At 41.8% G+C, this 27,722-nt stretch overlaps 1 protein-coding gene across 7 annotated transcripts in view; it reads left to right on the forward strand.

The window, feature by feature from the left end:
- Positions 1 to 26,946, forward strand: part of myh14 (myosin, heavy chain 14, non-muscle) — a 28,223-nt gene extending 1,277 nt beyond the window's left edge. Inside the window, exons 2-46 of one of the 7 annotated variants that reach the window (XM_006804821.2) lie at positions 2,873 to 3,053; positions 4,935 to 5,141; positions 6,450 to 6,606; positions 7,551 to 7,578; positions 8,460 to 8,574; positions 9,482 to 9,529; positions 9,857 to 9,868; positions 10,934 to 11,026; positions 11,126 to 11,189; positions 11,394 to 11,492; positions 11,586 to 11,729; positions 11,825 to 12,039; positions 12,132 to 12,284; positions 12,586 to 12,759; positions 13,005 to 13,178; positions 13,300 to 13,414; positions 13,708 to 13,776; positions 14,946 to 15,151; positions 15,236 to 15,357; positions 15,510 to 15,579; positions 15,669 to 15,829; positions 16,717 to 16,825; positions 16,972 to 17,103; positions 17,219 to 17,425; positions 17,528 to 17,665; positions 17,996 to 18,119; positions 19,328 to 19,499; positions 19,585 to 19,797; positions 19,879 to 20,023; positions 20,109 to 20,315; positions 20,428 to 20,532; positions 20,736 to 20,888; positions 21,071 to 21,319; positions 21,406 to 21,519; positions 21,603 to 21,701; positions 21,789 to 22,001; positions 22,085 to 22,246; positions 22,329 to 22,457; positions 22,545 to 22,633; positions 22,723 to 22,846; positions 22,921 to 23,129; positions 24,457 to 24,565; positions 25,086 to 25,258; positions 25,438 to 25,461; positions 25,844 to 26,946. In XM_006804821.2, coding sequence (XP_006804884.1) covers positions 2,886 to 3,053; positions 4,935 to 5,141; positions 6,450 to 6,606; positions 7,551 to 7,578; positions 8,460 to 8,574; positions 9,482 to 9,529; positions 9,857 to 9,868; positions 10,934 to 11,026; positions 11,126 to 11,189; positions 11,394 to 11,492; positions 11,586 to 11,729; positions 11,825 to 12,039; positions 12,132 to 12,284; positions 12,586 to 12,759; positions 13,005 to 13,178; positions 13,300 to 13,414; positions 13,708 to 13,776; positions 14,946 to 15,151; positions 15,236 to 15,357; positions 15,510 to 15,579; positions 15,669 to 15,829; positions 16,717 to 16,825; positions 16,972 to 17,103; positions 17,219 to 17,425; positions 17,528 to 17,665; positions 17,996 to 18,119; positions 19,328 to 19,499; positions 19,585 to 19,797; positions 19,879 to 20,023; positions 20,109 to 20,315; positions 20,428 to 20,532; positions 20,736 to 20,888; positions 21,071 to 21,319; positions 21,406 to 21,519; positions 21,603 to 21,701; positions 21,789 to 22,001; positions 22,085 to 22,246; positions 22,329 to 22,457; positions 22,545 to 22,633; positions 22,723 to 22,846; positions 22,921 to 23,129; positions 24,457 to 24,565; positions 25,086 to 25,258; positions 25,438 to 25,461; positions 25,844 to 26,033 — 6,183 coding nt within the window. In that variant the 5' untranslated portion in view covers positions 2,873 to 2,885 and the 3' untranslated portion in view covers positions 26,034 to 26,946. Of the gene's footprint in view, positions 1 to 2,872; positions 3,054 to 4,934; positions 5,142 to 6,449; positions 6,607 to 7,550; positions 7,579 to 8,459; positions 8,575 to 9,481; positions 9,530 to 9,856; positions 9,869 to 10,933; positions 11,027 to 11,125; positions 11,190 to 11,393; positions 11,493 to 11,585; positions 11,730 to 11,824; positions 12,040 to 12,131; positions 12,285 to 12,585; positions 12,760 to 13,004; positions 13,179 to 13,299; positions 13,415 to 13,707; positions 13,777 to 14,945; positions 15,152 to 15,235; positions 15,358 to 15,509; positions 15,580 to 15,668; positions 15,830 to 16,716; positions 16,826 to 16,971; positions 17,104 to 17,218; positions 17,426 to 17,527; positions 17,666 to 17,995; positions 18,120 to 19,327; positions 19,500 to 19,584; positions 19,798 to 19,878; positions 20,024 to 20,108; positions 20,316 to 20,427; positions 20,533 to 20,735; positions 20,889 to 21,070; positions 21,320 to 21,405; positions 21,520 to 21,602; positions 21,702 to 21,788; positions 22,002 to 22,084; positions 22,247 to 22,328; positions 22,458 to 22,544; positions 22,634 to 22,722; positions 22,847 to 22,920; positions 23,130 to 24,456; positions 24,566 to 25,085; positions 25,259 to 25,437; positions 25,466 to 25,843 lie in introns of all 7 variants that reach the window. The other 6 variants (XM_035913918.2, XM_087848233.1, XM_087848230.1 and 3 more) reach the window with 6 other exon arrangements.
- The last annotated feature ends 776 nt before the right edge of the window (positions 26,947 to 27,722 follow it).

Here is a 27,722-nt window from a genome sequence, read left to right on the forward strand (position 1 = left end):
TTGCTATGGAGGAGAGCAGTCGAGGTTTGGCAACTCCAGCTGCTGCAGGACGAGTTTGCTGCTTTAGTCCACGATGTACTGCGACATCCTGGGATACGACCGCCTGTGCAAGGAGTTTGCTCCAAGTTAATCGGTGGCATCGATGATGTTCAGCAGCATCGTGCACTACAGTTACAGAGCTGACAATGCAAAGACCTGACTGATGATAGGGCTGATTGAAGAATAGCCTGTGGAAACAGGTTACATCTCATGCATTTTCTCTTCCTAGAGACATAATTCATATGTCAGTTTGTTTTTTCTAAGCCCAAAACTAACAATACATTCTGACTGCTAATAAGTTTTACCCCGACTCTGATAGAGCACATTTCTTTGTGGCATTATAGGTATTAAATGCATATTAGTCAGCCACATGATTCACTGACATGACATGTTTCTACATTACTTCATCAATGCTGGCTGCAGTAAACCCATGTACCTTCTCTTCTCCTGGAAATAGTCTGTATATAGTCCCAGGCAAATAAAGTGTTTGTTGTTATATTTATTTAAAACTACATTACTCAGAAATATGAGAAAGTAGTAAGAAATTGACTTGGGGCTGAGTGGCACATGTGGGAAGTTTGAACTTAATAACAGTTGCACAGCTGTTTTATGTCACCCTGGGATCACATATTTTCCATACTGACTGTCTGGGTGGTGGCGACTCTTTTGTCAGCATGTTTACTCCACACCCACAGTTGTATTAAGGTTACAGGTATGGTAATGACAGGGCTGGGGACAGACGGGCCAAAAAAAGTGAGATGAATAGCAAGAATCAAGCTCGATGACATACCTGTTAAAGCATGGAGGATAGGCCTAAAGCTAACACACTCACCCTATAAGACGGCACAAAAGCCTGTCTGGTCAGACTTGACTTGTTCAAAGGTAATCCCTTGTGCTTGTTTCAGAGGAACTTGTGTTAGCTCATTCCTTCATAAAACTGAATTCTGTTAATTTCAATGACCTCACACAAAAAAAATCACCTGCATACTCACCATTCAGGCCATCAGATGCCACAGATTTATATTAACATGACACTAATAGCTGAAGCTGGGATGCTAGAAAGATTAATCAAAAGGTTAATGTTATTTTAGGGAATCTAATTATCTGTTAACTAACAGATAATAAAACCATCTTGCTATCATTGGTACAGTAAGTAGGTCCCAGGTTCAAATCCTGGCCCTTCTTGTCCAGTTAACAGGTTTTTCCTTTGCTTACAATGATTTTCTCTGGGAAATCCAGTTTCTCCCGTTATCAAAAAACCTGCTTGGTTAATGCTTCCTGTCTCAACCCAGATTAAGATTCTCTTTTGCAAGAAGGTCTTAATCTCAAGAGTTTCGCTTCCTGGTTCAATAGAAGATATGGAAAGTCTTAAAACACCTCTTGGCCTTTATTTGGGTAGATTAAAAAAAAAAACATTATCTAAACCAACTTAAATATCAGTATCACGAGGACAAAAATGAAATGTGTGCATAGAATCACCAGGCAAATCTGCAAAAAAGTATAAATTTGCCCTGAAAATAAGGCGTTATAACAAATTTGCTTTACACATGAAACATCTGCAGTTTAAGACCAGGAGGAGACTGAAACCCAGTCCTGAGGGTTACAAGCTCCTGCATTCCCAGTTCTATTCCCAGGCCTAGATAAATGGGAGGGTTGTATCAGGAAGGATATCCAGCATAACATCTGCGCTAAATCAAAAAGCCTGGATAACCATCTGCTGTGGTGACCCCTTGGCATTAGGGGAGCCACCTAAAGCACCTATACCTTACTCCACTCCGAGCATCTCTGCTGTTGCCATAGATTTCAGTTCAGCATACTCTGAGCGCATTTTTGACATTTCAGGGTTTTTTCTAGATTCATTTTTTTGTTCTGTTAAAAGTCAGAAAGTATCATAATGTAATAATTTATAATAATGTACATTATCACATCAGCAGGTCACAATATCAACTCAAAATGTCTTCACTTTACTTTCAGAGATTCAAAGAGATTAAAATAGCATCAAATATTCATTTTTGTTTTACTGATTGTTTCTCATTAAGTGATGAATAAAATAAATAAAGCAGTGGTAACATCTGCCACACCTGCAACCGGGCTTTTCTGGTTGGCTTTATTGCCCCTCCTAGTATATTTCTTAGTTGTCTGAGTAACTGAATCATTATGTTGTAGTACTGCAGTGATCCTGGCTATAGTTTGCCTTCATGTGTTAGATTGGCTGCCACTTTTAGACTGTCACCTCGTCTTCCACAGGACCCCAGCCCCTAAGGCGGATCAGCATTTTAGCAGCACTGTGTCCAAGTCCTCAGTGAGAGGGCCTCTACAGTTTTATCTCTGCTGAGTCCAGTGGGCTCTAGTGCTTCATCTATTTCAAGTTAACAATAGATCCAGTCCATTTTGATCTCCTCTTCTTACTGCTTTCCCACCCTTTTCCCTTCCCATCCTTCCCCCTCTTCACTGTCATGTCAGTTTACTCAGTGGATTGATGTATCTCGCTGTTCCTCCACCCCTCCAGCTCTCCACCCAGCCATCTCTCTGTCTTTCTTTCATTCCTGTCTTCTCCTTGATTTGCTGTGTCTTTCAATTAGGCCATCGCTGGCCAAAACTCAGCTGGATATGGCTTGCGTGCTACTATTGCTCTTCCTATATATGTGGGTGCGTGGTTGGTTGCACATCAAGTGTGAGATGTCTTGGCACAGAATCACATTAGTATCACAGTACGACAGTCCTTTATATCCTCTGCAGAGCTCCGGTTTGTAGGCCTGTGGCAAGAAGTGGCTCAACAGGGAATGACTTTTTGTTGCGCCCTTTTTTCATGTCTAATTCTCTCCTTACCTAGTGCCAGAAGTACCATGTCCAGGCCAACGGGGGGCGGTGCCAACGATGTCACCCGCTTCCTGTCATCGGGCACAGCGCCAGGGTCTCCCAACTCCAACAACTCTATGTTCTCTGCTGCCAGCCAGGCTGACTGGGCAGCTAAGAGGCTGGTGTGGGTGCCGTCAGAGAAACAAGGCTTCGAGGTGAGCTACCATGACATGCGGTGCACGAGCACAAACATTTCACCTGCAGGATGTTAACACAATAGACAAGTTTCACTTGTTTTCTCATTCCTTCCTTCCACTGTCTGAGTTTGTTAATCCCCTGGTGAATTATTGGCCCTGAGTGTGTGCCCTTAGTTAAAGGTGTGTCAGACAGGTCAGGCACAGACATGGGCTGTGTTTGTGTGTGTGTCACAATTTTTATGTTTGAGGAGGTTTTTGTTACTATAGCAGTGCTCTATTTTTTTATCTTGTTGGATTATTTACTTTTGATTTGTGATGGTTACTTACATATGTAACTATGTAAGGTCTAAGTCATCAGCAGCGATTACCTCTACCTCTATTACCTCTAAGCATGCACGTCAGCTTGATAAGACCTCAGAGGGTTAAGTGTAGTTAGTATCACAGGCACAGTCTTACAATTTTATATTTTTGATTACGTTATTTGCTTTTGTCATTTAAATAGTTTTACTTCCACTTAGTTTCCAGTTGTGATTTGCTCATTTCAGTTTGGCCTTTAGTCTTTAAAAATATTTAGTTTCATTTTCTTTACAATTTAAATGTGGGTGTATCCATCATGGACAAGTTTTCACAAGCTCAGAAAAGATATTGCAGTAAAAAGAAAAAAACTTGATGTCATTTAGACATTCCAGTAAAAAGAACAAACAAAAGCGTCACCATGCTTGTTGTGCTGAAACATTTAACCACATTGATCCGTACTAAAACTAAGCACATGTCTCAGTTCAGAATTTATCTTTATTTCATTTATCTAAAATGTTTTTCACACCTCATTTGGTTAACTGTAACAGCCTTGATCATGAGGCCCTCATGTTATTTGTCTCACTTCACCTTGCTACTTGTCTAATGCTCATGACAAGTTTGCAGTGTGCATGTTGAAGGAAGTGACATAAGAATTTGAAGTTTTGTCTCACAGCCTCTCTCTGTCTCTGCTGGACTCGTTTCATAAAAAAGCTCTATGAATAGAACAATACGCTCCTTCAGCCTCCCAATGTTAAAGAGGCCTTTGCAGAGACACTGACTTCATTTTACAATCATGATCAAACACACACACACACACACACACACACACAGAGAAAGGCATGCACACTGTCATCTAGTTTCATATTCTTAGCTGGTAGTTCAGTGTGACTAACATTCACCCACATGAATGCAAACACACACAAACACACACACATTTTGCGTGTTGTGCATATCAAGTAGTGGAGAGAATAAAATGCAGCAGAGCAGGGTCCTGCAACATGGTCAGAGCTTGAGATCAGTACTTGCTGTCCAACAAGCACGAGATCAGCAGCGTGACAAAGGAGGTCATCTCTGTCCTCATCTGTCATCGTCTATTCTCGTCATGCTGTCAAATGTAATGACACTCATGCTCCAAACCACACTTGGTCCCATTCTGACAAACATTTATTTTAAATATAGTTATAATGTTTGCTGTATTTTAAATTTGGGTAGGAGTTTTTTTTCTTCTGAGGTGTAGTAAATGTGTGCATTCATTTTGGCAGTTTTCTTTAGCAAACTTCAAGTTATGTGAATGAAGTTCAACCTGATGTGCAGGCATAACTTTCTGTTCTCCTCTAAGCTGAATAGAACTATACAGCTTAATATGCTTGATACAGGAAACTGTTTAACAGTTTGTTTGTTTTTTAAGTCAAAGATACATTTATTATAAGTGTCATCTGTTTGGAAAGCTGTCTGCTTTCCGAACCAGAGTCTGCCAAGTAGCATCTTCATAGCATCGTTGTGATCCAACAAACAGTCTGCCCAAAAATCTTTTTATTAAACAAGTGTCATTTTGTTCTCAGTTACAAGAAAACTCCTCAATGTTTTTTCTATTAAATCCAGTCTGCCAGCATCCGAGAGGAGCGCGGCGATGAGGTGGAGGTGGAGCTGACAGACAGCCAGCGGCGGGTGACCTTGTCCAGGGAGGAGGTCCAGCGTATGAACCCTCCGCGCTTCAGCAAAGTGGAGGACATGGCCGACCTCACCTGCCTCAATGAAGCGTCGGTGCTGCACAACCTGAGAGAGAGATACTACTCTGGCCTGATCTATGTGAGTGCACCAACGACAGCTCACACTGTACACACACATGCATGAGCAAGAGGAAGCAGTCGCTGGACACGTGAAGTCCTGGATGTTGTGTACATGTGAAGTGCGGTGGGATCTCTTGTGTAAGCTGATATGCATCGGTAAGAGATGCATTTCAGCTTGTGTGGAGTCAGTTTACGAAGTTGTTGTGTGGGTGTGGGGCAGCTATGGGGACATCTCCAGTTTCTGCTGAAAAAAAGGGGGGGTGCAGATGTAAGATGTCAGTGAAGTGGCATTTAAAGTGAAATAACATAAAGAAAATTGACTCTATTAAATGCAGAGCTTCCTGTTAATGTATAAATAATGTCTGTGTAAATAATGGAGAATGCTAAATAAGAGGTGGAAAGTCAGGAACGCAGAGAGATTGTTGGAATAGCTTTGAAGGGTGTATCATACTATTAGATAAGATAAGATAAGATAAAACTTTATTAATCTGTCGGGTGGGTTCCTCTGGGAAATTTGTTTTCCAAAAAGCACAGCACCGACAGAAGTTACAGAGTTAAGAATATTATATATATATATATATATATACACACATATATAAATACAAAGACATATATAGATAAAATATACAAAGGGGATAAATAGAATAAATAGGAATAAAAATACAAGTGAATTGCACATTTCAAGTATGGAGTCTATTGCACCGCTGATTATTAACAAAAAGTATTGCACAAAAGGTAATTGCACAGTGAAGAGAAGAGGCACTACAGCTTAGCTATTGGATAAGATAGGTGTGGGGGGCTTTCATGACTTTCATTTATGCAGCAATCATCATGGGAGCTTTATTGGTGTTGACACACTGTGTGTCATTACTGACTGTGTTTACAAGAGGTGCAATTTTCCTTTGAATTTTTAAAATCAATCCTTCTGTGCACAATCCTGTGCATTAATATGTAATCCGGGATGCTCTATACAATCTTGGCAGCACTGTTGCCTCCCTTCTGTGCTTTCTGCTAAAGCAACAGTTTAATGAGATCGTGATACTGCAGATTTTACACAGGCCGCCCACAGAACATGTAATTTTTGTCGGTCTACTGCAGTCTGGCCTAAATTACTTGTATTAAGTGCGTCAGAGGTCAGAAAAGTTGCAGATTTTGAAAAACAGTCATTAAACTCACTATCTTCTACATAAAGTTGTATTTTTGAATTATAGAGTATAAAGAATAGGACTATGAGAGGGTAAGACAGTTATATTCTGCTGGGATTGACATCCCCCACGTAAAATTAGGTCAGTGTGAATCTCTCTGTTCTGTGTGTGTTTTCTTCTAGACATATTCAGGGCTTTTCTGTGTGGTGGTGAACCCATACAAGAACCTGCCAATCTACACAGAGTCCATTGTGGAAATGTACCGAGGCAAGAAACGCCACGAGATGCCCCCTCACATCTACGCCATATCAGAGGCTGCTTATCGCAGCATGCTGCAAGGTACTTAGCACTGTCTGTGACCTCTAACCCTTAGTTAACTCTGACCCTGTACATGTTCCGTGATCTGTGATCACTAAGCCACATTGTGAATACTGTTTCAAGGTGTGGTATATTCCTGGCTGTTATCAAAAGCCTGAAAAGTTAAAACAAATATACGGGATGGTATTTTTACAACTGAGATTTCCAAGAGTGGCACTCCTTTTAACGAACAGTCAATCCAGTGATATAACTTTGTATTCGTTGTGGTTAACCGCATAACTTTACATGTAATAGCAATTACTGACAGATACTCTTCATGCCCTCCCCGCCTTTCATGTAGAGTTTATTAAATGAGACAGAAAGGGTCGGTTGAGCAATGTTTCTGCCTTTGAGTGACTACCTGAGATAACAGAACAGGGCAGATGAGACTCTTTAGTCGAAATTACTACCTCACACCTCTTTAAGGGTAGGTGTGTTACCGAGGTGATTCAACCTGTATGACCAGTATGAATTCCTCCAGGCTGAGCGCGTGGGAATCTTAAAAGCAAATGCAAGTAGTGTTGCAAACAGTGTCCACCCATTGACTACCAGTGTTGAGTGGTTTGGCAGCCTGGAGAGACCAGTTCAGCTGGTGACCAGCTTCGCTTTACAGCTCTTATTGAAAAGAAGTGACTGACATGCAGAGAAAAAGGGCTCAAATACACAGAATATTTATATATTTGGCTGCATGGATTTCCACAGCACTTCATGCCTAGTTTGTGGGGGTGGAGGTTTAATATAACATGAGCCAGCTAATGCCTTAGAAAGCCTCTTCACTCCCATGGAGCAATTTACAGTGTGTTATTTCAAGGAATCATATGTCATTTATGTAATTCATTTTTATTCATTTTAGCCAAACCTGTTGTTGAACGGTTGGCGTTTTATGTCGCCCCCATGACCTTGTGACGTGTTTTTCTCTCCCACAGACAGAGAAGATCAGTCAATCCTCTGCACGTGAGTAGCCTACAGCAAGACATCAGTGTGTCTCTGTGTACATGCTTTGTCATTTGGGAGGAGCATTTTTCTAGTGTTTGCTGGAGTCCTTCTGCATTTGTATATTTAGTGTGCATTTGCTTTAACTAGTATGTATTGAGGCCTGCATGCACTCATGTGTTTATATTTGTAGCTAAATGTGGTGCAAATCAAAACACTCTGGTCCTTTTATATAGATCAGAAGAGGAAAATGTGATAATTTCAGATTTTATCTGGGATTTTATATTTTTTCCAAGAAAAAAACAAAAATCTCAGCTGAGTAAATTTGCATCTTAGTAATTCTTCCATGTAGCTACGTACACAGTTTCTATAATTGAGAGAAAAATAACACAGAAAATCAACTAAGACTTCAGTACCATATTGTGAATATAGCCAGCCTTCTGTCTGTGTGCACCCTACCTGCTTGCTTGCCTCTGATCCTACCATCCTGCTCTTCTTCCTGCCAGACTCTTCCTGTCATTGTCAAGGCTCCCAAATCAGGCTCATCTCGAGTCAGTCTCAAAGTGTGTGTGTGGAACAATTTGGCTGATTCTTTCAGATCTTTTACAGCTGCTATTTTTGTTCCTTTCTCCTCCATTATTCTTCAAAAGCAACAACACTAGCATAGCCTATATCCTTCACACCTGCCTTCTGTTTAGACCTGTGGTCTTTGAATGCACTGCATGGGTTCTAATGTTTATTATTGTGTCGAGTGTGCGTTTGGCCACTTGTTCATGTGGATTCTCTCTGTGTAAAAATTATATATACCAATTTATGATTGAGACCATATGTTGAAGACCGAACATTTAGGCCAACAGGGGAATTAGCTGTGTTCCTTACATAGTTTTGTGTTTGTGTTTCAGAGGAGAGTCCGGAGCTGGGAAAACGGAGAACACTAAGAAAGTCATCCAGTATCTGGCTCATGTTGCCTCCTCCCATAAAGGTGGCACTCTGGGTAGAAAAAAGGAAGCTGTGCAGGTATGTTACAGCAGAGGTGCAACAGAACAGAAGAAGAGCAGCTTGGAGAACACATCACATACAGAAAGGCTTTATAGAAACTTGGGAATAAAACAGGAGGGGAATGACAGGAAGGATAGAATAGGTGAAGAAATAACCAAGGATTGATGTGAGAAACCAATAACTGCAGTCTGCACTCTAAATACTGTACAGTTTAAATGAACCCAGTTACAACTATTTCAGGTTGACATTGCTGTTTACATATTAGGCAGTCTTCGACCACTAAATCACCAATCTAGGAAGAGTATTGCTTGTTTTAAGCGTGAAATGCTGCCCAGCTGGTGTATATGTAAAGAAAGACTGACACTACTGTTGATGTCTTACAATTAACTTTGGGTCTAAAAACAGGGGCTGTTAGTGTAGAAAGACTAAAAACAAAGTGGAAACAGCTTGAAAAGATTGTCTTACTTTCTGTGACTCGTGTACTGCAGTGTTTTAAGTGATTATTAAAGGGAGGCTGTGGAGCTTAATGTAAACACAACAGTTTAATTTACAGCTGAGTGTTACTCTCCAAAATGCATTGTGTGTCTAACAATCATGTCGAGTCAGCTTCCTTCCTTATAAAACCATATGTTAGCTCCTGCATTGTTGACATCCAACTTCATGAGCTAGCACTCTTCTTCTTCTTCTCCTTCTTCTTCTTCTTCTTCTCTTTTTTTTTCTTTCTTTATCTTCTTCTTCCCTGTTAATTGATATTATAAGACATACCAGGTTTTCTGTAGGTGCAGTTAAGTTTATTGTATCTTAGCTCGGAGTGGGCTTCTTCTTTGAATCATTCCGAGCATTATTTCTTACCTTCCTTCCTGCACTGGTTTTTCCTTCATTTTCTTCCGTGTGCACTGTCCTTCTCTCTTGCCTGCATGTTCAGATGGACGGCTCTAGGTCCTTAACAAGAGGCAGCACTATAGTGAACAGGGTGAGTTAACTCTGTCTTGCTGCCCTGTCCTTACTTTTGCTTTTCTCCTGCCCTGATTTCTGCATAATGAACTCCAACTAACTCAAAGCACAGTAACCTTAAACCATTGAACTGTCACTGCTGATATTGTTGCTCATTAACAGTGAAGCCCTAGACAGTATATTCGATTTAGACTGTTTCTGTTCTTTTGTTTGTTGTTATAATTGTTGTCTTATTTGTCTTATTTGTCTTTTTATTGTTTGTTTGTTTATCCAATCCACATGTTTGCCCATCCATCCAATCTCCTCCCCCTTAAAACTTCATTTTTTTCCACACACAATTCACCAGAGTATGCAATATGTGAGTATGAAATATTTAGAAAACTTGGGTTTTTATTTATGGGGAGTCCTTCTTTTAAAGTGAAACTCTTCCTGTAGAATATTTACAGGACCTGATATGATTGTCTTGCTTCATAGTGAGAATCATATCTTCCTTCTTTCTGACTTTCATCTGAATAACCCGTGGTCTTGTGGGTCTTTAGTTCTGGTAGTTAGTTCAGTCTCTACTGTTATACTCAGCGGGCAGGTGGTTGCAAAGTGTTTCTGCTGTAGATGTGGTTTTAATAACACAAACTGAACATGATGCAATTGAATGATGTGGGAGCGGGTGTGTTGTTGCAGCTGTTTGTGTGTACAGCGTTTGAAGTGTACATACTCAACTATATGGCTTTGTTAATGTGTGCAGTGCACACATTGTTTGCTCTGTGTTTTGTCGCTATCAAAGGGCTGGCCTCTTGCTCTCTCTGTTTGCGTCTGCCTTTTGTGTTGACTGACTGGCATTCTTTGATAGTTTTTGCCATAAAACCATCTCCTGTAACTACCTCCTTTGATGCTCATCGCTGGCTGCTGCTGCATCGTCAGCTGCTGCATCGGCAGTGCGACAACTGCAATAATGCATTGCAGCGAGCTTGAATCAGCCAATATGTAGCTTCACATCTCGCTGTGTAACAGTGCTTCTCAACCAAGTCGATAGTAGCCCTTTATTGATTTTAAAAATCAATAAAAAGGTTTCAAAAAGGAAGTTATTAAACATATGAAAAGCAAATGTGCAACATAATTGATCCCCTTATCACGGATTGCTAATGAGAGACAAGTATTTAAATTATGTTGAGAATCATTTGTTCTTGTGACGGGGAATGGGGAGTGTGTTGGATGCTATATTGGGCCCTAAAATGCATCAGTATGTGTCACTGCTCTTCAACACTGAGTCATGTATTTTTTTGTATTTTACATAACAGATTGTTAGTTCCTCTCAGCAGAGCAGTGTTAACGTGTGCATTTTAGTCCAGAGGCCCCCATAGAAGTCTTTCTGTGAAGCTGTCATGTCTGTAGTTTTGTCTGATCAGACGTCTCCTCTGTTTCACAGGGTGAGCTGGAGAGACAGCTGCTGCAGGCCAACCCTATACTGGAGGCCTTCGGCAACGCAAAGACTGTCAAGAACGATAACTCCTCTAGATTTGTAAGAGTGGACTAGATTCATTAATCGGATAGATAAAGTTCTGCCGTCAGTATACAAAGAAATGAACTGAAACATGAGCCACCTTTCCTGCTTTTTCAGGGTAAATTCATTCGTATCAATTTTGACGTGGCGGGATACATTGTTGGTGCCAACATTGAAACCTGTATCTTTCTGCTTACTTTGTGAAACTGCACTTCCTCCTGCCTTTACAGCAAAGGGTAGTGAGAAGGCAGACGGTCTTTCTGAATTTTCACTTGAATGCTTGCTTGTCCGTGTTCATTTGGAAAGGCATTTAAGGGTTTACCTGTGTACCGTACTAGAAACAACTTTAAAATGGTTGCACATATCCATAACTATATAAATTCAGACCTCCTTGAAAAGTCCCGGGCCACCCGTCAGGCCAAGGATGAGAGGACTTTCCACATCTTTTACCAGTTGTTATGTGGAGCGTCAGAGGAAACTCGAGGTGAATACAAGTGTCATTATAAAACATATATGCTATTTTTGCAAAACCGACTAGTAAACTGTGTCTAAAACTTGCTGTATTTTATGTCTCTAGCGGACTTGCTCTTAGGAACTGCTGATCAGTATCGCTTTCTCAGTGGAGGCTCGATACCTGTTCCTGGTCAGAGCGATTCAGAGAATTTCACCCAGACTATGGACTCCATGGCTATTATGGGCTTCACCCCTGAGGAGTCAATGTGTAAGAGAACAGAGGCAGGAAAAAAAATTGGGTATTTTGTGTCTTCAATCCTTGCCATGAATCACCTTCCTCCTCCTTGTCTTACTTCTCTGCAGCCATGCTGAAGGTGATCTCTGCTGTGCTCCAGTTCGGGAATATATCCTTTATGAAGGAGAAGAACCATGACCAGGCGTCCATGCCTGATAACACAGCTGCTCAGAAACTCTGCCATCTGCTGGGCATCAATGTGCTGGAGTTCACTCGGGCCATCCTCACCCCGAGGATCAAAGTAGGCCGAGAGTATGTGCAGAAAGCCCAGACTAAAGAACAAGTAAGATTTTATATGCAAAAAAGGCACACATGCTCATACATAAACAAACATTTGTCCCTGTGGAGTGTGACTATACATACATTTTCTCCTAGGCTGACTTTGCTGTGGAGGCCCTGGCAAAGGCAACATACGAGCGTCTGTTCAGATGGCTGGTCCACAGGATCAACAGAGCTCTGGATCGCAGACAGAGACAGGGAGCCTCCTTCATAGGCATCCTTGATATCGCTGGATTTGAGATCTTCCAGGTGTGTTCATGTGATGATGCAGTATAGTGAGAAGTTTAACCCAATCTAGCACAGAGGATGACTTTGTTCTCAAAATATAATAAATTGTCTGTAATTAAGTGAAACATGTAACATTAAGGGATATTTCTAGCATTATATTTGTATTTTCTGTGGAGAATAAAACAGCATTACAGATGTGCAGTGGTGTGAATTATATACAGTTTTATGTCTTTACAAATCCAACAATGTACCTGTACTTTTTCAGTGTACATAACATGTATTTTTCTATCTTTGCTTGCTTTTCTAAACCGATCCTATGCAGCTCAACTCCTTTGAGCAGCTGTGCATCAACTACACCAACGAAAAGCTGCAGCAGCTCTTCAACCACACCATGTTCATCCTGGAGCAGGAGGAGTACCAGCGAGAGGGCATCGAGTGGAACTTTATTGACTTTGGCCTGGACTTACAGCCTTGCATCGACCTCATCGAGAGACCAGTACATGCATACTAAAACACATTTTTACTTTTCATGAGATGAGACTAGATGCTGATAAATGATATGTGCTTTCCATACAGATGGGACAACAGATTGTTTATTTATAGTTAAATAAAGTGCAGATTGTGAACGAGCCCACTGATTAACTAATACAAGCAAACAGCATCAAATAATTCTGTAATATTTTGTCATTTTGAATGAGGAAATCCACATTTTGCTAATAATTTCCCCCCTGTTCATGTCAGGCCCACCCACCTGGTGTTCTGGCCCTTCTTGATGAAGAGTGCTGGTTCCCTCGGGCCACAGATCGCTCATTTGTGGAGAAGCTGTCTGCTGAGCAAGGCAGCCATCCAAAATTCTTCAAATCAAAGCAGCCACGTGGGGAAGCTGACTTCTCCATTATTCACTACGCTGGAAAGGTATCCCTTGACTTTTGTTTTTCTTTAATCTATCCTTTCAAATTTAGGTAACCCACGTTTTGACTTTCAGTGATGATCTGTCTCAGCTTTGATTTCTACCATGTGACCTCTTCTTCCACAGGTGGACTACAAGGCAAATGACTGGTTAGTGAAGAACATGGATCCCCTGAACGACAATGTGGCGTCTCTTCTCCACCAGTCGTCTGATCATTTTGTCTCAGAGCTTTGGAAAGAGGGTGAGACTTTCTGTTTCACACACTTTCTAAATGCTGCCTTTACAGATTTTGTAATGAAAACTTCAGCATTTTTTGCAACTGTGCCAGTTATAAATATTTAAGCTATTCTGGTGCAAAAATGTATTAACGTTACTACATTTCTCTCCTCTCTTACATGCTGTTTCTTTCTCGCTTTCTTCTGTTCTGTCTCCTTCTTGTCTTCTCCTCTTTTGCCTGCTCTTTTCCCCTTTTGGGCTCCTTCTTTCCTTTCCTATGATCTTGCTCCCTGTGGTCTCCTGATGCTTCCCGATCAGACATTCAAACTCTTCCTCGTGTGTACTTCTTTGACTCCTATGCCACACTGCAGACTAATGGCGCAGACAGTAGGTTTTTGTACCTCCTTACAATCCTCCCTCCGGCCACTGTTGTTTGCTGGCTGCCCAGTTTTTGGTGTCTTTATTGCTTTTTCTGCCATTTTCCCCTCTTTTTAGTTGATATTTTTGTGGTAGTGTTGTGTTGTATCATGTTGTCTCTGTGCTGTTGTGTTGCTCTCTAATTTCTCTTTCACCACGATTTTGGGCTTCAGTAAAAGTGCCGTGACTCTGTGGTGACACATTTCTTCACTGATAGTAATTCTCGTAGTGATTCTTGTTTGTAGAAGTTTCACTTCATTTGTCACAAAAGCCACGTTCAGGATCACCTTAGAGTGTCTGCCTGTAACTAGAAGAGCTCTATTAAATTCAGTTCAATAATTTAAAATGAGTAATTGGTTGGCCCGGACACATTTACAGTCATGTTAATTAACATGCATGGTCTCTAAACAAAAAAAAAATGAAAGCGTACTTGCTTGCAGAAATGTGATCCTGAATCAGCTTTAGAGACGCAACATTTTGCTTTAGAGTATTGACATGTAAATAGCGTTGCATGGTTTAACCAGTGTAGACCTTTAGCTTTAGCTTTAGTCATCAAAGAGTGATCAATGTGTTTTTTTAGTTTAGATCACATTTGATGAACTGGAGCATATTGATCTGAGTGGTGATACTGGCCTCTCTGTTCTCTCTACTTTTTACTCCTGTGTATGAAATTAGCTTCATACACTTAACAAAATAAACCATCAGTCTTTTTAGGCAGATCTGCAGCTTTGCCTGTGCAGACATGTCCAAAGTTGACAGGTTGAGCTTGAAAAACATTACCTGTGAAACTCATGCACTGTATTAAGTGTGTGTGTGTGTGTGTGTGTGTGTGTGTGTGTGTGTGTGTGTGTGTGTGTGTGTGTGTGTGTGTGTGTGTGTACTGGCTGTGGAAATAGATGCTATGGTTCTAGTTTTAAAAACTAATGATGGCCGAAATCCATCTCATATATTATTTCTGTCCAGAGCTTGACAGGAGATATGAAACCAGGTGTTGTTGCTATTGTGTAATAGCATTAACCTGTTCACTCACTCATGAAATGCCAAATCATGCTTTTTTATTTATTTATTTATTTATTTTTGACTTCAGCTAATTGATCATTTCTGCTAAAAGTGAGACCCTGTGCTCTGTTTCCTTCTAGTGGACAGGATTGTGGGTCTGGACCAGGTGTCGTCAGGAGAGAGCAGCGCGCCGGTCACATTCGGAGCAGCAGGACTGAAGACGAAGAAAGGAATGTTTAGGACTGTTGGGCAGCTTTACAAGGAGTCTCTTACCAAGCTGATGGCCACACTGAGGAACACCAACCCTAACTTTCTCCGCTGCATTATCCCCAACCATGAGAAGAGGGTGAGGCAGGCGGTCAGGATGAACTAGTGAGAAGAGATAATAGCCTTCTTTCTGCTGACTCTTTACCCATTTACTTTTCTTCAGGCCGGTAAGCTTTCCCCTCACCTGGTTTTAGACCAGCTGAGATGTAATGGTGTTTTGGAGGGCATCCGTATATGCAGACAAGGATTCCCTAACCGCATCCCGTTCCAAGAGTTCAGACAGAGGTGCGTATTTGTGATGGTCTTTTTGATTTGTGAAGTGTAAACTACATGCACACACTTCATGCCACTTTAAGAATCTTTTATGGCACCTGCCAGTAGACCTTTCTGCTCATCGTATCATTTACTCAATTGCACATTTATCATTTGTCTTCCAGATATGAGATCCTAACCCCTAATGCCATTCCTCGCACCTTCATGGATGGCAAACAGGCATCAGAACTCATGGTATGTAACTTTCAAGCAGCTAAAACTTCACAGCATTACATACAGTTGTTCAGATAGAAGCTTGACCAACTCCCCTGCTGCTCTTCTAGATCAGTGCTTTAGAGCTGGATAAAAACCTGTTCAGGGTGGGTCAGAGTAAAGTCTTCTTCAGAGCTGGAGTCCTAGCTCACCTGGAAGAAGAAAGAGACCTAAAGATAACTGATACCATCATACGCTTCCAGAGCGCTGCCAGAGGCTTTCTCTCACGCAAGTAAGACTAATTACTAATAGAGAACTATTATAGGCATCTCATTAGTTTTTAATGTCTTTTATATATAAATTCAATATAAAATATAAATGGAAGAATAAGATGAAATTCATGTTACTTTAGTTATTGGTCAGTTTAACAGTCTTTTTTGCTACCTGAGGTAAAAGAGATGGAGGACGATAAACATGTAGTACGGGTGAGGTTTCTCTGCAGCGCTAGTATCTGTGCAGTTGGCAGTTTTGTATTTCACTCTTAAAGGAGCATTAATATTTAACAATTTGTCAGCCCCTATCAGTGACTCAGGTGTTGCAACAGTTTTGAAAGGTATTTGGCAAAGCCTGAATTACATAATTCATTATGGTTATATGTTTACACTGGTGACTAAATGGAAAAAAAGTCTATTCATTGTTATACGTCATTTGATTAATCTGGTGTCAGGTACATTTCTGTCATACATTTAAGATACAAAATAAGTTTCAGTTGTTTTACATAATCTATTGTTTAAAGATTTATTAAAGAATAACAAGACTTAATTTTTAGTCTAAAAGTTTCCATGTCCCGAAAAAGTCTCCCCAATAATGACGTTTATTAATAAACTTCACTATGTTAGTGATATCCTAAAACAGCAAAGTAAATATGTGGAAGGTGTGGTGGAGAACAGGGGAAAACATAGTTATATGGACCAAAACTCATTACCAATAATTGAAAGTTGTTTGTTAACCCTGTCAAACACCTGCTCATATTACTCAATATTGCAGCATCTTTCAGTCCCTTTTCAGGTGAATACAGTACGTGTTAATACCTCTACTGTGATTCTAGAGGTACACTGTGCAATATTAAATAAAAATGTGAATCTCATTGATGCATTTTGTTTGTTTTATTGCTTTCAGAGCCTTTTTGAAGAAGCAACAGCAGCTTAGTGCTCTGAGGGTGATGCAGAGGAACTGTGCTGCTTACCTCAAACTCAGGAACTGGCAGTGGTGGCGACTATTTACTAAGGTGCTGTGCAAACTTCTCAACATAGACATGAAATGCAACCCACATTAAACATAATATACAACTAAAGGCAAGGCAGTGTGAGAGTAGAAAACCTTGTAACGTTGGGAATATTCTTCATATTGACCCCTTTCACCTCACCCAAACAGGTGAAACCCTTGCTGCAGGTGACACGACAGGATGAAGAGATCCAAACCCGGGAAGCAGCGCTACAAAAAGCCAAAGAACAACTAACCCGAGCGGAGCAGGACTACACAGAGCTGGACAGGAAGCACGTTCAGGTAAACAAACCTCATCCTCATTTTGCTTCCTATCCACCACAGTTCTGTCTTTGCCTGTCTTACTGTCAGTCGGGGCCTCACTCATCACCACTCCTCCGTTTCTGTCACATTGTAGCTGATAGAGGAAAAGGCAGTGCTGGCTGACCAGCTGCAGGCAGAGGCAGAGCTGTTTGCAGAGGCGGAGGAGATGAGGGCCAGGTTAGCCAGTCGGAAACAGGAGCTGGAGGAGGTTCTGGGCGAGCTGGAGACTCGACTGGAGGAAGAGGAGGAGAGGGGTGTGCAACTCGCCAATGAGAAGAAGAAAATGCAGCAGAATATACAGGTTATAAAGTTGCTGTCTTTTTATGTCAAAACTTTGTAAGAAAGATTGTAAATTGACATTAAAACAAGCTTGCCTTGACATTGCTTTCTCTGGTTTTGTCAGGACCTAGAGGAGCAGTTAGAGGAGGAGGAAAGCGGCAGACAACGCCTCCTGCTGGAGAAGGTTACCCTGGAGACCAAAGTAAAGAGTCTGGAGACAGACCTGGTCACTGCAGTAGAGCAAAGAGACCGACTCGGCAAGGTGAGCGTCACATTAAATTTTGTCAAGCAATGAAAAAAATTGTTTCTCTTTTCTTTTTAAAAAGGTTGTTTCACAACCTTAATAGCAAACCCAAGCATTACAGCAATACAATTACAGTTGCACACTTACATTTTTCTTCATTATGTTGGCTTCATTTTCTAAATAAATTGAAGAAAGAAGAAATAATAACTTGAAGAAAATAAAACACGATGAGACTAGGATTGCAATGAGGTAAAATAGGTCAGGAAGGGTTGCTACTTGAAAGCAATTATTCCTGCACAGTTACTAATAAAAAAAATGTTTCACGCATCATCGTTTCTCTCTGAGCAGGAAAAGAAACAGCTGGAGGAGCGTCTGAATGAGGTCACCGACCAGCTCACCGAAGAAGAGGAAAAGACAAAAAGTTTGAACAAGCTCAAGAACAAACAGGAAGCTGTCATCGCTGACTTGGAGGGTAACTATGCTAAACGAATTTTGGCCTTCACACAAATTTGTTTCCACACAAGTAATCACACTAAGGTTGACATTTATGTATTCAAGAAGCAGGTGTCCCAGCAGGAATGGATGCTGTAGTCCGTCACATGCCCATAGATAGATAGATAGATAGATAGATAGATAGATAGATAGATAGATAGATAGATAGATAGATAGATAGATAGATAGACAGACAGACAGACAGACAGACAGAGATCATATGTCGCTGCATGAAGTTTTAAAATCAAGAGCTCCATTTGTACTTAGATCGAAAACAACATGCGGAAGACTTATTTGAAAGTATATATGTCCAGAGCTTTTACACCTGCAAGAATCTTTCTGGCAGGTAAAAAAAATTCCTTCAATGTGCTGTTTGATCTCAAAGATTTGACGAATTAGTCCACTCGTCTGTCAAGAGCTGCAGTTACACGTGTCAGGTCTGCTGAAGGTGCAGCCTGCTTCCCAGTTACAGCAATGCAACACCGTCCCAGATGGTAGTGCGGAGGGGTTTTTGTATTTATTAGTGCTGTACAGTGTAACTGATGTGCAACAATCAGAAAGCAACGATTTATTTCTGTCACTCACTGGTTTGTTTTGACAAACATACCTCCCTCTGTTCAGTCACCTTATAGATGCACTATCCTTTTCTCTCTTAAGCCCAAATTCAGCTACTTGACAGTAAAATAACTAATTCTAATGGTGGTCCCTGCATTGGAAAGCCACTGAGCCCCTTTAAAGTTTACTGTAAAAAAGCTTCTGCTGTAGAAATGTGGCTATTAAAAGTGTTTTAAATCACAGTCTGAAGTTTAACTATCTAATCCAGAATTCTATAAAAAATATCTGAACATTTAGCAAAATAGTCAAAACTCTGATTTTTGTGCAACCTTACTGAATGGAGGAGTCTATGTTTTTTGCAGTGTCAGGGTTTCTGCAGTCAAAGCAAGGAGCATGACTCAAACTTAGGGTGAACAAGGCAGCCAGGAACTGTTTTAAGGTAGTTTACTGTTGGAGAGCAGATATGAGTACAGGTGCTAATGAAGAAAGTGGAAACAAGTTGAGGTAGGTGTGGCATGACAGGAGTTTAGTGACATCTGGTGGGTGGATGGGGAAATGCAGGCTTATTTACAACTGTAATAACTTTACTGTTTAAATTCTGTGATTTGTAACTTACTCCATTGCTATTTGCAGAGCGCCTAAAGCGTGAAGAGCAGGGTCGCTTAGAACAGGAGAAGTTTAAGAGGAGGATGGAGAGTGAAGCTATGGAGGCCCAGGAGCAGCTGTCAGACCTGGGAATGCTGTCCTCTGAGCTGAGAGGCAGTCTGGCTCAAAAGGAAAAAGAAATCACCTCCCTGCAGGGCCGGTGAGACACAGAAAAGTATCAGAGACGCAGTAACTAAAATATAAGCCTGTAATGGATTTTTGAAGTTTTTTTGTGAATCTCTCAGGTTGGAGGAAGAAGGTGCACGCCGTGCTGAAGCTCAGAGGTCTCTAAGGGAGGCCTTGTCCCAAGTGTCAGAGCTGAAGGAGGAAGTAGAGAATGAACGAGGGATGCGGGAAAGAGCAGAGAAACAACGGCGAGACCTGAGTGAGGAGCTGGAGGCTTTGAGAACTGAGCTAGAGGACACTCTGGACAGCACAGCTGCACAACAGGAGCTCAGGTAGATGATGAGGACAAAACAAAGTTTACATTTAGTGTTTTTGTTATCAAACCAGAACTCACGCTTCTTACAACTCCACAGGTCTCGGCGGGAAGCAGAGTTAAGTGAGCTCCAACGATGTGTTGAAGAGGAGACTCGCCGGCACGAGACCCAGCTTTCAGAAGTCAGAGTCAAACACAGCGCTGCCTTAGACAGCCTGCAGGAGCAGCTGGACAACAGCAAGAGAGTACGAGAAACACAGAAAAATTCAAATGCACATGCATGGAGACATGCGCAGTCTCTCATCGTGTCTCACCCATGCTCTGCTTCAGGCACGACAGTCCCTTGATAAAGCCAAGGCAACGCTGGAGGAGGAGAGGCAGAATTTGACCTCTGAGCTCAAAAGCCTCCAAGCAAGTCGCTCAGAGAGCGAGAGGGGTCGTAAGAGGGCGGATAACCAGCTACAGGAACTGAGCGCCCGTCTGACTCAGGCTGACAGAGAGAGGGAGGACAGGGAGGAGCGAATCCACAAGCTGCAGGTACAAATAAATAGGTACCAGTTTACTGGTTTGTGGTTTTAAGGTGTGTCAGTAAAGAAGTATTCTGTTTCTGTTCTGTTGAATGAATTTAACCTAAATGTGTCTCTTTTAGTGTGAGATTGAGTCCCTCTCCGGCAATCTGTCCTCCTCTGACTCCAAGTCTCTTCGGCTCGCTAAAGAAATGAGCAGCCTGGAGAGCCAGCTGCATGATGCAAGGGTAACAAATGCACACAGACACCAAGGCTGAATTGATTTGGACATTAGCCTTTGACTGTTACAGACTCCTCATGTTTAAAAGAGAAAAAGTAACTATTTCTTTAAAGTCCAGAAGAAAATCCTCTGACTGTAGGAAATGAAAAGAATTTGATCCACTGATGACTCAAAAACAACCTCATATGCACCATTGCTCTTCTCTTTTAGGAACTGCTACAGGACGAAAGTCGCCAGAAGATGGCCCTTGCCTCAAGGGTGCGAGCACTGGAGGAGGAGAAGAATGGACTGATGGAACGACTGGAGGAGGAGGAGGAAAGAGGCAAAGAGCTGAGCCGACAGATCCAAACTCACAGCCAGCAGGTAAGTCTGAGGGCCGCAGTGACTTTATTTACCTCTTAAGCTGCTGCTTTAGAAAGATATCAGTTAACATTTTTCATAAAATCACAGAAGGGCTTTCCTTCAGACAGTCAGTATTAAATGTAAAGTTATCTGTCTATATCTATAACTTATGTATGCACCCTGTGTCTGTTTTACTTCTACAGCTGACAGAGCTACGTAAGCAGTCAGAGGAGGTGAACAGTGCCGTGGAAGCTGGCGATGAGATACGCAGGAAGCTCCAGAGAGAGCTGGACAGTGCCATTCAAAGAGAGCGACAGAAGGAGGAGGAGAAAGAAAGAGTGGAGAGGCAGAGGGAGCGACTGAGGGAGGAAATAGAGGACATGACCATTGCCCTGCAGAGAGAGAGGCAGAACTGCACGGCCCTCGAAAAAAGGCAAAAGAAATTTGACCAGGTTAGAAACATACCACTGCTTCTCACAAACGCACAAAGGCTGCAAATGTCTTTATGCGCAGTAACATTACCTCCTTGACCCCCCAGTGCCTGGCAGAGGAGAAGGCGGTGAGTGCTCGGCTTGCAGAAGAGAGGGACAGAGCAGAAGCAGACAGCAGAGAGAAGGAAACAAGATGTCTAGCACTGTCCCGAGCCCTGCAGGTAAATTATTTGATAGACGGCACATAAATGTTTTTCATACATCTGTGTTTGTGATGGTAAATCGTCTGTCTTTCTGTGCGTAGGAGGCTCAGGACCAAAAAGAAGAGCTAGAGAGAGCCAACAAGCAGCTCCGTCTGGAAATGGAGCAGCTGGTGAACCAGCAGGACGATGTGGGCAAAAATGTAAGACTCTACACCTTGGGACTCTTTTTTTATTATTTCTGTCTCAGTCCTCTGTGAGTCACCATTTCTTAAATGCTTGTGCGTCAGGTCCATGAGCTGGAGCGCACACGGAGGACCTTGGAAACAGAAGCCCAGAACCTGCGCATTCAGACGCAGGAGCTGGAGGAGGAGCTGTCAGAGGCAGAGAACTCAAGACTGAGGCTGGAGGTCACCCTGCAGGCGCTTAAGGCTCAGTTTGAAAGGGAGATCAGCACCAACGAGGAAAAGGGAGAGGAGAAGAGAAGGGCCCTGAGCAAACAGGTAGGATGGAGAATGAAAAAGGAAAGTGCTGGTACTTTTTGTCCAAGTTAATCAGATTGTTTATGTTCTTCTTTCGATCCCAGGTGAGGGAGTTAGAGATCCAGCTGGAGGAGGAGAGGAGTCAGCGGTCTCAGTCTGTGTCATCCAAGAAGCAGCTGGAAGCAGAACTGCAGGAAGCTGAGGCCCAGGTGGAGACAGCCAACCGTGGCAAAGAGGAGGCGATGAAGCAGCTTCGAAGGCTGCAGGTAAAACAGGGTACCCACACCTATTTAAAAAATCCGTTTCCTGTAAATGTCAGTGTAATTAATTTAAAAATATCCTTATCAGGGTCAAATGAAGGAGGTTCTGCGTGAGCTAGATGAGGCAAAGGTGACTCGAGATGACGTCATCTCCCAATCAAAAGACAGTGAAAAGAAAATCCAAACACTGGAAGCAGAGGTCCTGCATCTTACAGAGGTATGTATGTCTATGTGTGTGCAAAAAAAGATATCTTGCATTTATTTTTAACCAAACTTTTCTGTCTGCATGAACGTCTTTGTGCAGGAGCTGGCTGTATCAGAGAGGCAGAAGCGACAGGCCCAGCAGGAGAGAGACGAGATAGCAGACGAGATGGTCAGCAGCAGTTCTGGAAAGTGAGTTTAACTTTACCTCTGATGCCTTTTGTTGATTTGAGGGGTTTTTGTGCACCTGTAGTGTTGTTACTGAGATTGCGTTTGTCCAGGAATGTGCTGAGCGAAGAGAAGCGGAGGTTGGACGCACGAGTCAATCAGCTGGAAGAAGAGCTGGAAGAAGAGCAGACTAACAATGAACTGTTGACAGAAAGACTACGGAAGACAGCCCTACAGGTATGTTCACTCTACAAGTGTCTCGGTCACACACTTTGAAGCACACACTCATCACAGCTACATTTCCACTGCAGGTGGAGACTCTGACTGTGCAGCTGCAGGGAGAGAGGACTCTGGCCCAGAAAGCAGAGGCGGCTCGAGAGCAGCTGGAGAAGCAGAACAAGGAGCTGAAGGCCCGGCTGGGGGAGATGGAGGGGGCAGTAAGGGGCAAACATAGGATGAGTGTCGCCGCCCTGGAGGCAAAAATTGAGACGATGGAGGAGCAGGTGGAACAAGAGAGACAGTACGAGAAACAGACACATGCATCAGTACAAAAATCTTCCAAAGCTGTAACCTGCTAAAAAGAATTCAGGATTAGACTAAAGACTAGCTAACAAGGAGCGTCCATAATTTATATTTAACTGGATTCTAACTTTGGTTGGTGAAAATCTACTTACAAGAAAACAGACTTACTGGAGACACTGAACAGTCATCTCTTTATAGGCTCTTTTAGAAAAACCAAATGCTGAAAGAAGCTTTGTATTAAATCATGAATAGGTTCAGGCCTTAGTTTAATTTTTCAGTGGTGTAGGCCGCTTCTTGTTTCATACATAAAACTAAGGGTTTCTTTATCAGTTTAAAGTAAATTTGTTAGTTACTTCAAATATTAATAATAATAATGTACACTTTATTGATCCCCATGGGGAAATTACTCTCTCTGCATTTGACCCATTCACTCAGTGAAGCAGTGGGCAGCCACTAAGCAGGCGCACCAGGGAGCAGTGTGCTGCTCCTTTGCTCAGGGGTAGCCGTTCAGTGGATTTGAATCCCCCGACCTTCCAATCACGCGACCGCTCTACCTACTGAGCTATGCCTGCCCCAATTGGGCCCTTTATAAATTTGTTAATTAGAACAGAGCTTGAAAATCTACCTATACAGTCACTGGACACCTTGCTAGTATCAGGTCTCAGCCTTAATTTCATTCAGATTGGCCTTACTTCTTCATGGCAAAGATTCAACAAGGTCCTGGAAACATTCCTCAGAGATTTTGCTCCATGTTGACATGACAGCATCACACAGTTGCTGCAGATTTGTCGACTACACATCCATGATGTGAATTCCCCTTTCTACGAAATCCAAAAGCTGGTCTGCTGGACTGGGATCTGGTGACTGAGGAGGCCATTTGAGATTAATGATCTCAAAAAACCTGTTTGAGATTACTTGATTTGAGATTACATATTATGAATGTGAATGTGAAAGTATCCAGTTGTCCTGCTGGAAGCAGGCATCAAGAGATTGATACACTTAAATCACCTTTCTTCCCCATTCTAAATTTCAGTTTGGTCTTTAGCAGCTGCTGCCATGTGATTGGCTGAGTAGGTGTATGTGTAAAGGAGCAGTTCAACAATTGTACCTAATAAAGTGGCCTATGATAATTGGTTACATTTACAACATTTATTAACAAAACGACACATGTGAACTGTGCCATGATTGTAAATACATGGCATGGGGCGTATGAGGGTTTTCAGTGTTATAGGCCAAGCAATTACTGCCAGACAGATTTAGAATCACTAAACATCCGAGGGGGAAAAAAGTCATCATTGATTGTAACAACCCTGTTTGTCCCTCAGGGAGCGAGCAATTGCCAACAAACTGATGCGGAAGACAGAAAAGAAACTGAAGGAGGTGATGATGCAGGCAGAAGATGAGAGGAGGCATGCGGACCAGTACAGAGAGCAGGTGAGAAAATTAAGATTACCCTGACTGCACCGTGCAGGTCAGTCACATTTATCTAAGTATGCTCAGAATAGCATTGTCAACAACAGGGCATTAAATAATCATTTAATGGGTATCAGGTCAGCTAAGCTTGCTGCTTTAATTGTGTCCGAGGGCAGTGTGTTGAAAAATCATCCTAAAATGAGTGATTTATCCGGCTCAGTCCAGACTAATCCTAATCCTGCATTGGCATCTGTGTGTTCATCGTGAAGTTAGAACATGTTCCACCACAAAATATAAATCCCTCAGTCACAGCAGAGACACTGACTCTCCTCCCAAAGCATCATCTGCAATAATCTGCCAGGTTTAATCTGACTCCTGATCCCCATCGGTCCTCCTGTCCTCACACTAATCTCTCCATTTAAATATCTGTCCGTGCTCCTTCTTCTTGGTCTCCCTTTTCCTGCAATCTCTTGTCAACTCGACCTCTCTGCTGCGCTCTGTCCTTTCCCTCCTCTTCCTCCTCCCTACTCTTCTCCTGCAGCTGGATAAGTCGATGGTCCGACTGAAGCAGCTGAAGAGGCAGCTGGAGGAGGTGGAGGAGGAGAACTCTCGCTCCAGTGCCCAGAAGAGGAAGCTGCAGAGGGAGCTGGAGGAACTCACTGACAGCAGCCAGACCATGAACCGCGAGATATCCTCCCTCCGCAACCAGCTCAGGTAAGTGTGTGTGTGTGAGTGTGTTGGTTCATGTATTTATCTGTGGCTTCACTTACTGTTGATTTTGTTAACACCCCATTAACTTCTCATCGTTTTTTTTTTTTTTGCTTTGCTCTTTTGTTGCGTCCATTTTTGTCCACGTAACACTGACACATTACCCATCTGTCTGCGACACTCAGCTTCCCCGAATGGAGACCAGATATGTAGGTCATTGTTTTTTTTATTATTATTATTTCTTGTTCTCATTTGTTTGTCTGTTGTTTTGTGTGTTTGTCTTTGTGTTTGTGTATGAAAAGCCTGCAGCTTTCCATACACAAACACAAAGTTGAGTAGTTTGCTTATATTTTTGTCTCTAGCATATTTACACAGTTCTCTGTTTGGGGGGAAAAAATAGCTTTCTTGGTGAAATTTGGATGGAAAGTTTGAATATTCTTAGTCATTTTTTAAAAAGAGGGGAAACAGTTAACCTGAAAATGTTAAACGTTAACTCTGAGCCCTGTTTTCTGGAATTTCATAAACTAAACAGTTAAGTAACTGAATAATAATAAAAACACATTTTTAAACTCCCGCTTCCTTTTTGTCCAGACGTGCTGCGCTGCCTCTGTCGATGCGTGGACGCAGAGCATTAGTTGATGACCTTTCATTAGAGAACTCCGATTCAGAAGAGCCTCCTGCCTCACCCACCCCCTCCTCTGGGGTCCCAGGGACCCCGACTCCATCCTCAGAACACAGCCTGGACCCTCCGCCGCCCTACAGTGTCAACAACGCAGAGTGACACGCACACATCTGCTTAGCTACACAAACAGCGCACACACACACAAGCATCAGCCTCAGAGCCTCGACTGCTCGCGGTGATACAGAGGCAGGCACACAGCACATAGCTACACTAGTTTTAAATTAAATGCCATGTATGATAAATATCAGGCAGTTAGTTGTAAAGCATCCTCCCTGATATAGCGATGCTCTTTAAGATTTTGCCCCATTTTTTTCTCAACAAGTACAGAAAATGTGTTTTAAAAAAAAGAAATTTTACAAAGCGTTAACTGGAATTGATTTTATTTTATAAAACAACAAAGACTTGAAGTTTCTACATTACCACCTCTGTAATGCACTTCTCATAAACTAAACTACATCTGCTCACTAAGCAGTAAAGAACTTTTACATTTGGATTTATTTACAAACATTTGATGTGGATTGAATACACAGATCAGGGCTGCTGGAAGATGACAATCTGTATTCATGTTACACGAGCAGTCAAGTACACACATGGAGCAGAGAATTCGCCTTCGATATGAGTGTGAGTTAACTTTTTAAACTTGGAAGAATTTGGCAAAAAGAAAGAAAATTGTCATCTAAACACAGTGCTGCACATTTTCTAAGTTGGCCTAACAGATAATAATAAGAAACCGGGATGCATTACATCGTTTTCATATCACCTGTCACAATTACAGTGACACAAAGAGCTGAAAGCAGCCGACATGCAGACAGACTCGCTGCTTTAGACGATAAACTCTTTTCTATAGATTAGAAACAGTACGTTGTTAGACCACGCAGTAGATAGTATTAGATAGTTTCTTTAACTTAAAGTCTTAACATATTGCATCAGAAATTTTGAATTTGTATAATTTATATCAAATACCAACTTAAGTTATTGATCACTGCTTGTTTTCTGACTTGTGTGTGTGTGTGTGTGTGGGGGGGGGGGGGGGGGGGGGGGGCATGTTAGTCTGAAAATTCCTCTTCATGCTGGCTCTGATGTCAGGCTGAACTGGGTTACTTTAAAGGACAGCTAAGACTTGTTTCTGTCAGCATCTCAGCATCGGGTTGCAGATGTGAATTTGCATGGAAGACCTCTCTGGTTAACATTATTGCTGGTTTTAAAAAGAAAAAGGAAAAAGGTAAAGAAGAAGAAGTACACGTTTATGGATTCTCTTCAATGGCAACATAACTGGAAACGACTTGTGGAGGACTCTATTCATTCATATTTTTATCCAAAGCAGAACAAATGGTCAGAATGGGTCTTATTTTCTTGTTTTAGAACGATAAAGGCATTACATTTTATTTTGACAAGCATCTTGTACACTGTAAGGTTGATTTTACTGGTTTACTGTGTAAATTATTAATCAAACAAAGCTTTTCTGTTTAACCAAACGGTGGGCGTACGGATGAGAAAAGGGACTTAAATTTGTAGTTACCGTAGAGTAGCTGTAGAATAGAGTAGATGACGGGAGTAGAGGCTGGTTGGGTTTTCTAACATGTCTTGAGTAGAATAAACTCTGCCTCTGCTCGCGGGTCCTGTGTAGAAGATTAGAATATAACTGAGCGTTAGGCTCAAAGCATTTTCATGGACTAGTAGTGTTAGATTTAAAAAAAAAAAAAAAAAAGACAGTGGAAACAATGAGGAGTAAACTTTTATGGAGTAAATGGCAAATAGAAAAAGAAGTTGCTTTTCTTTTTTTTACCC

This window comes from Neolamprologus brichardi, chromosome 11, assembly GCF_056152115.1.
Source record: "Neolamprologus brichardi isolate AB-2024 chromosome 11, ASM5615211v1, whole genome shotgun sequence".
Lineage (NCBI taxonomy): Eukaryota > Metazoa > Chordata > Actinopteri > Cichliformes > Cichlidae > Neolamprologus > Neolamprologus brichardi.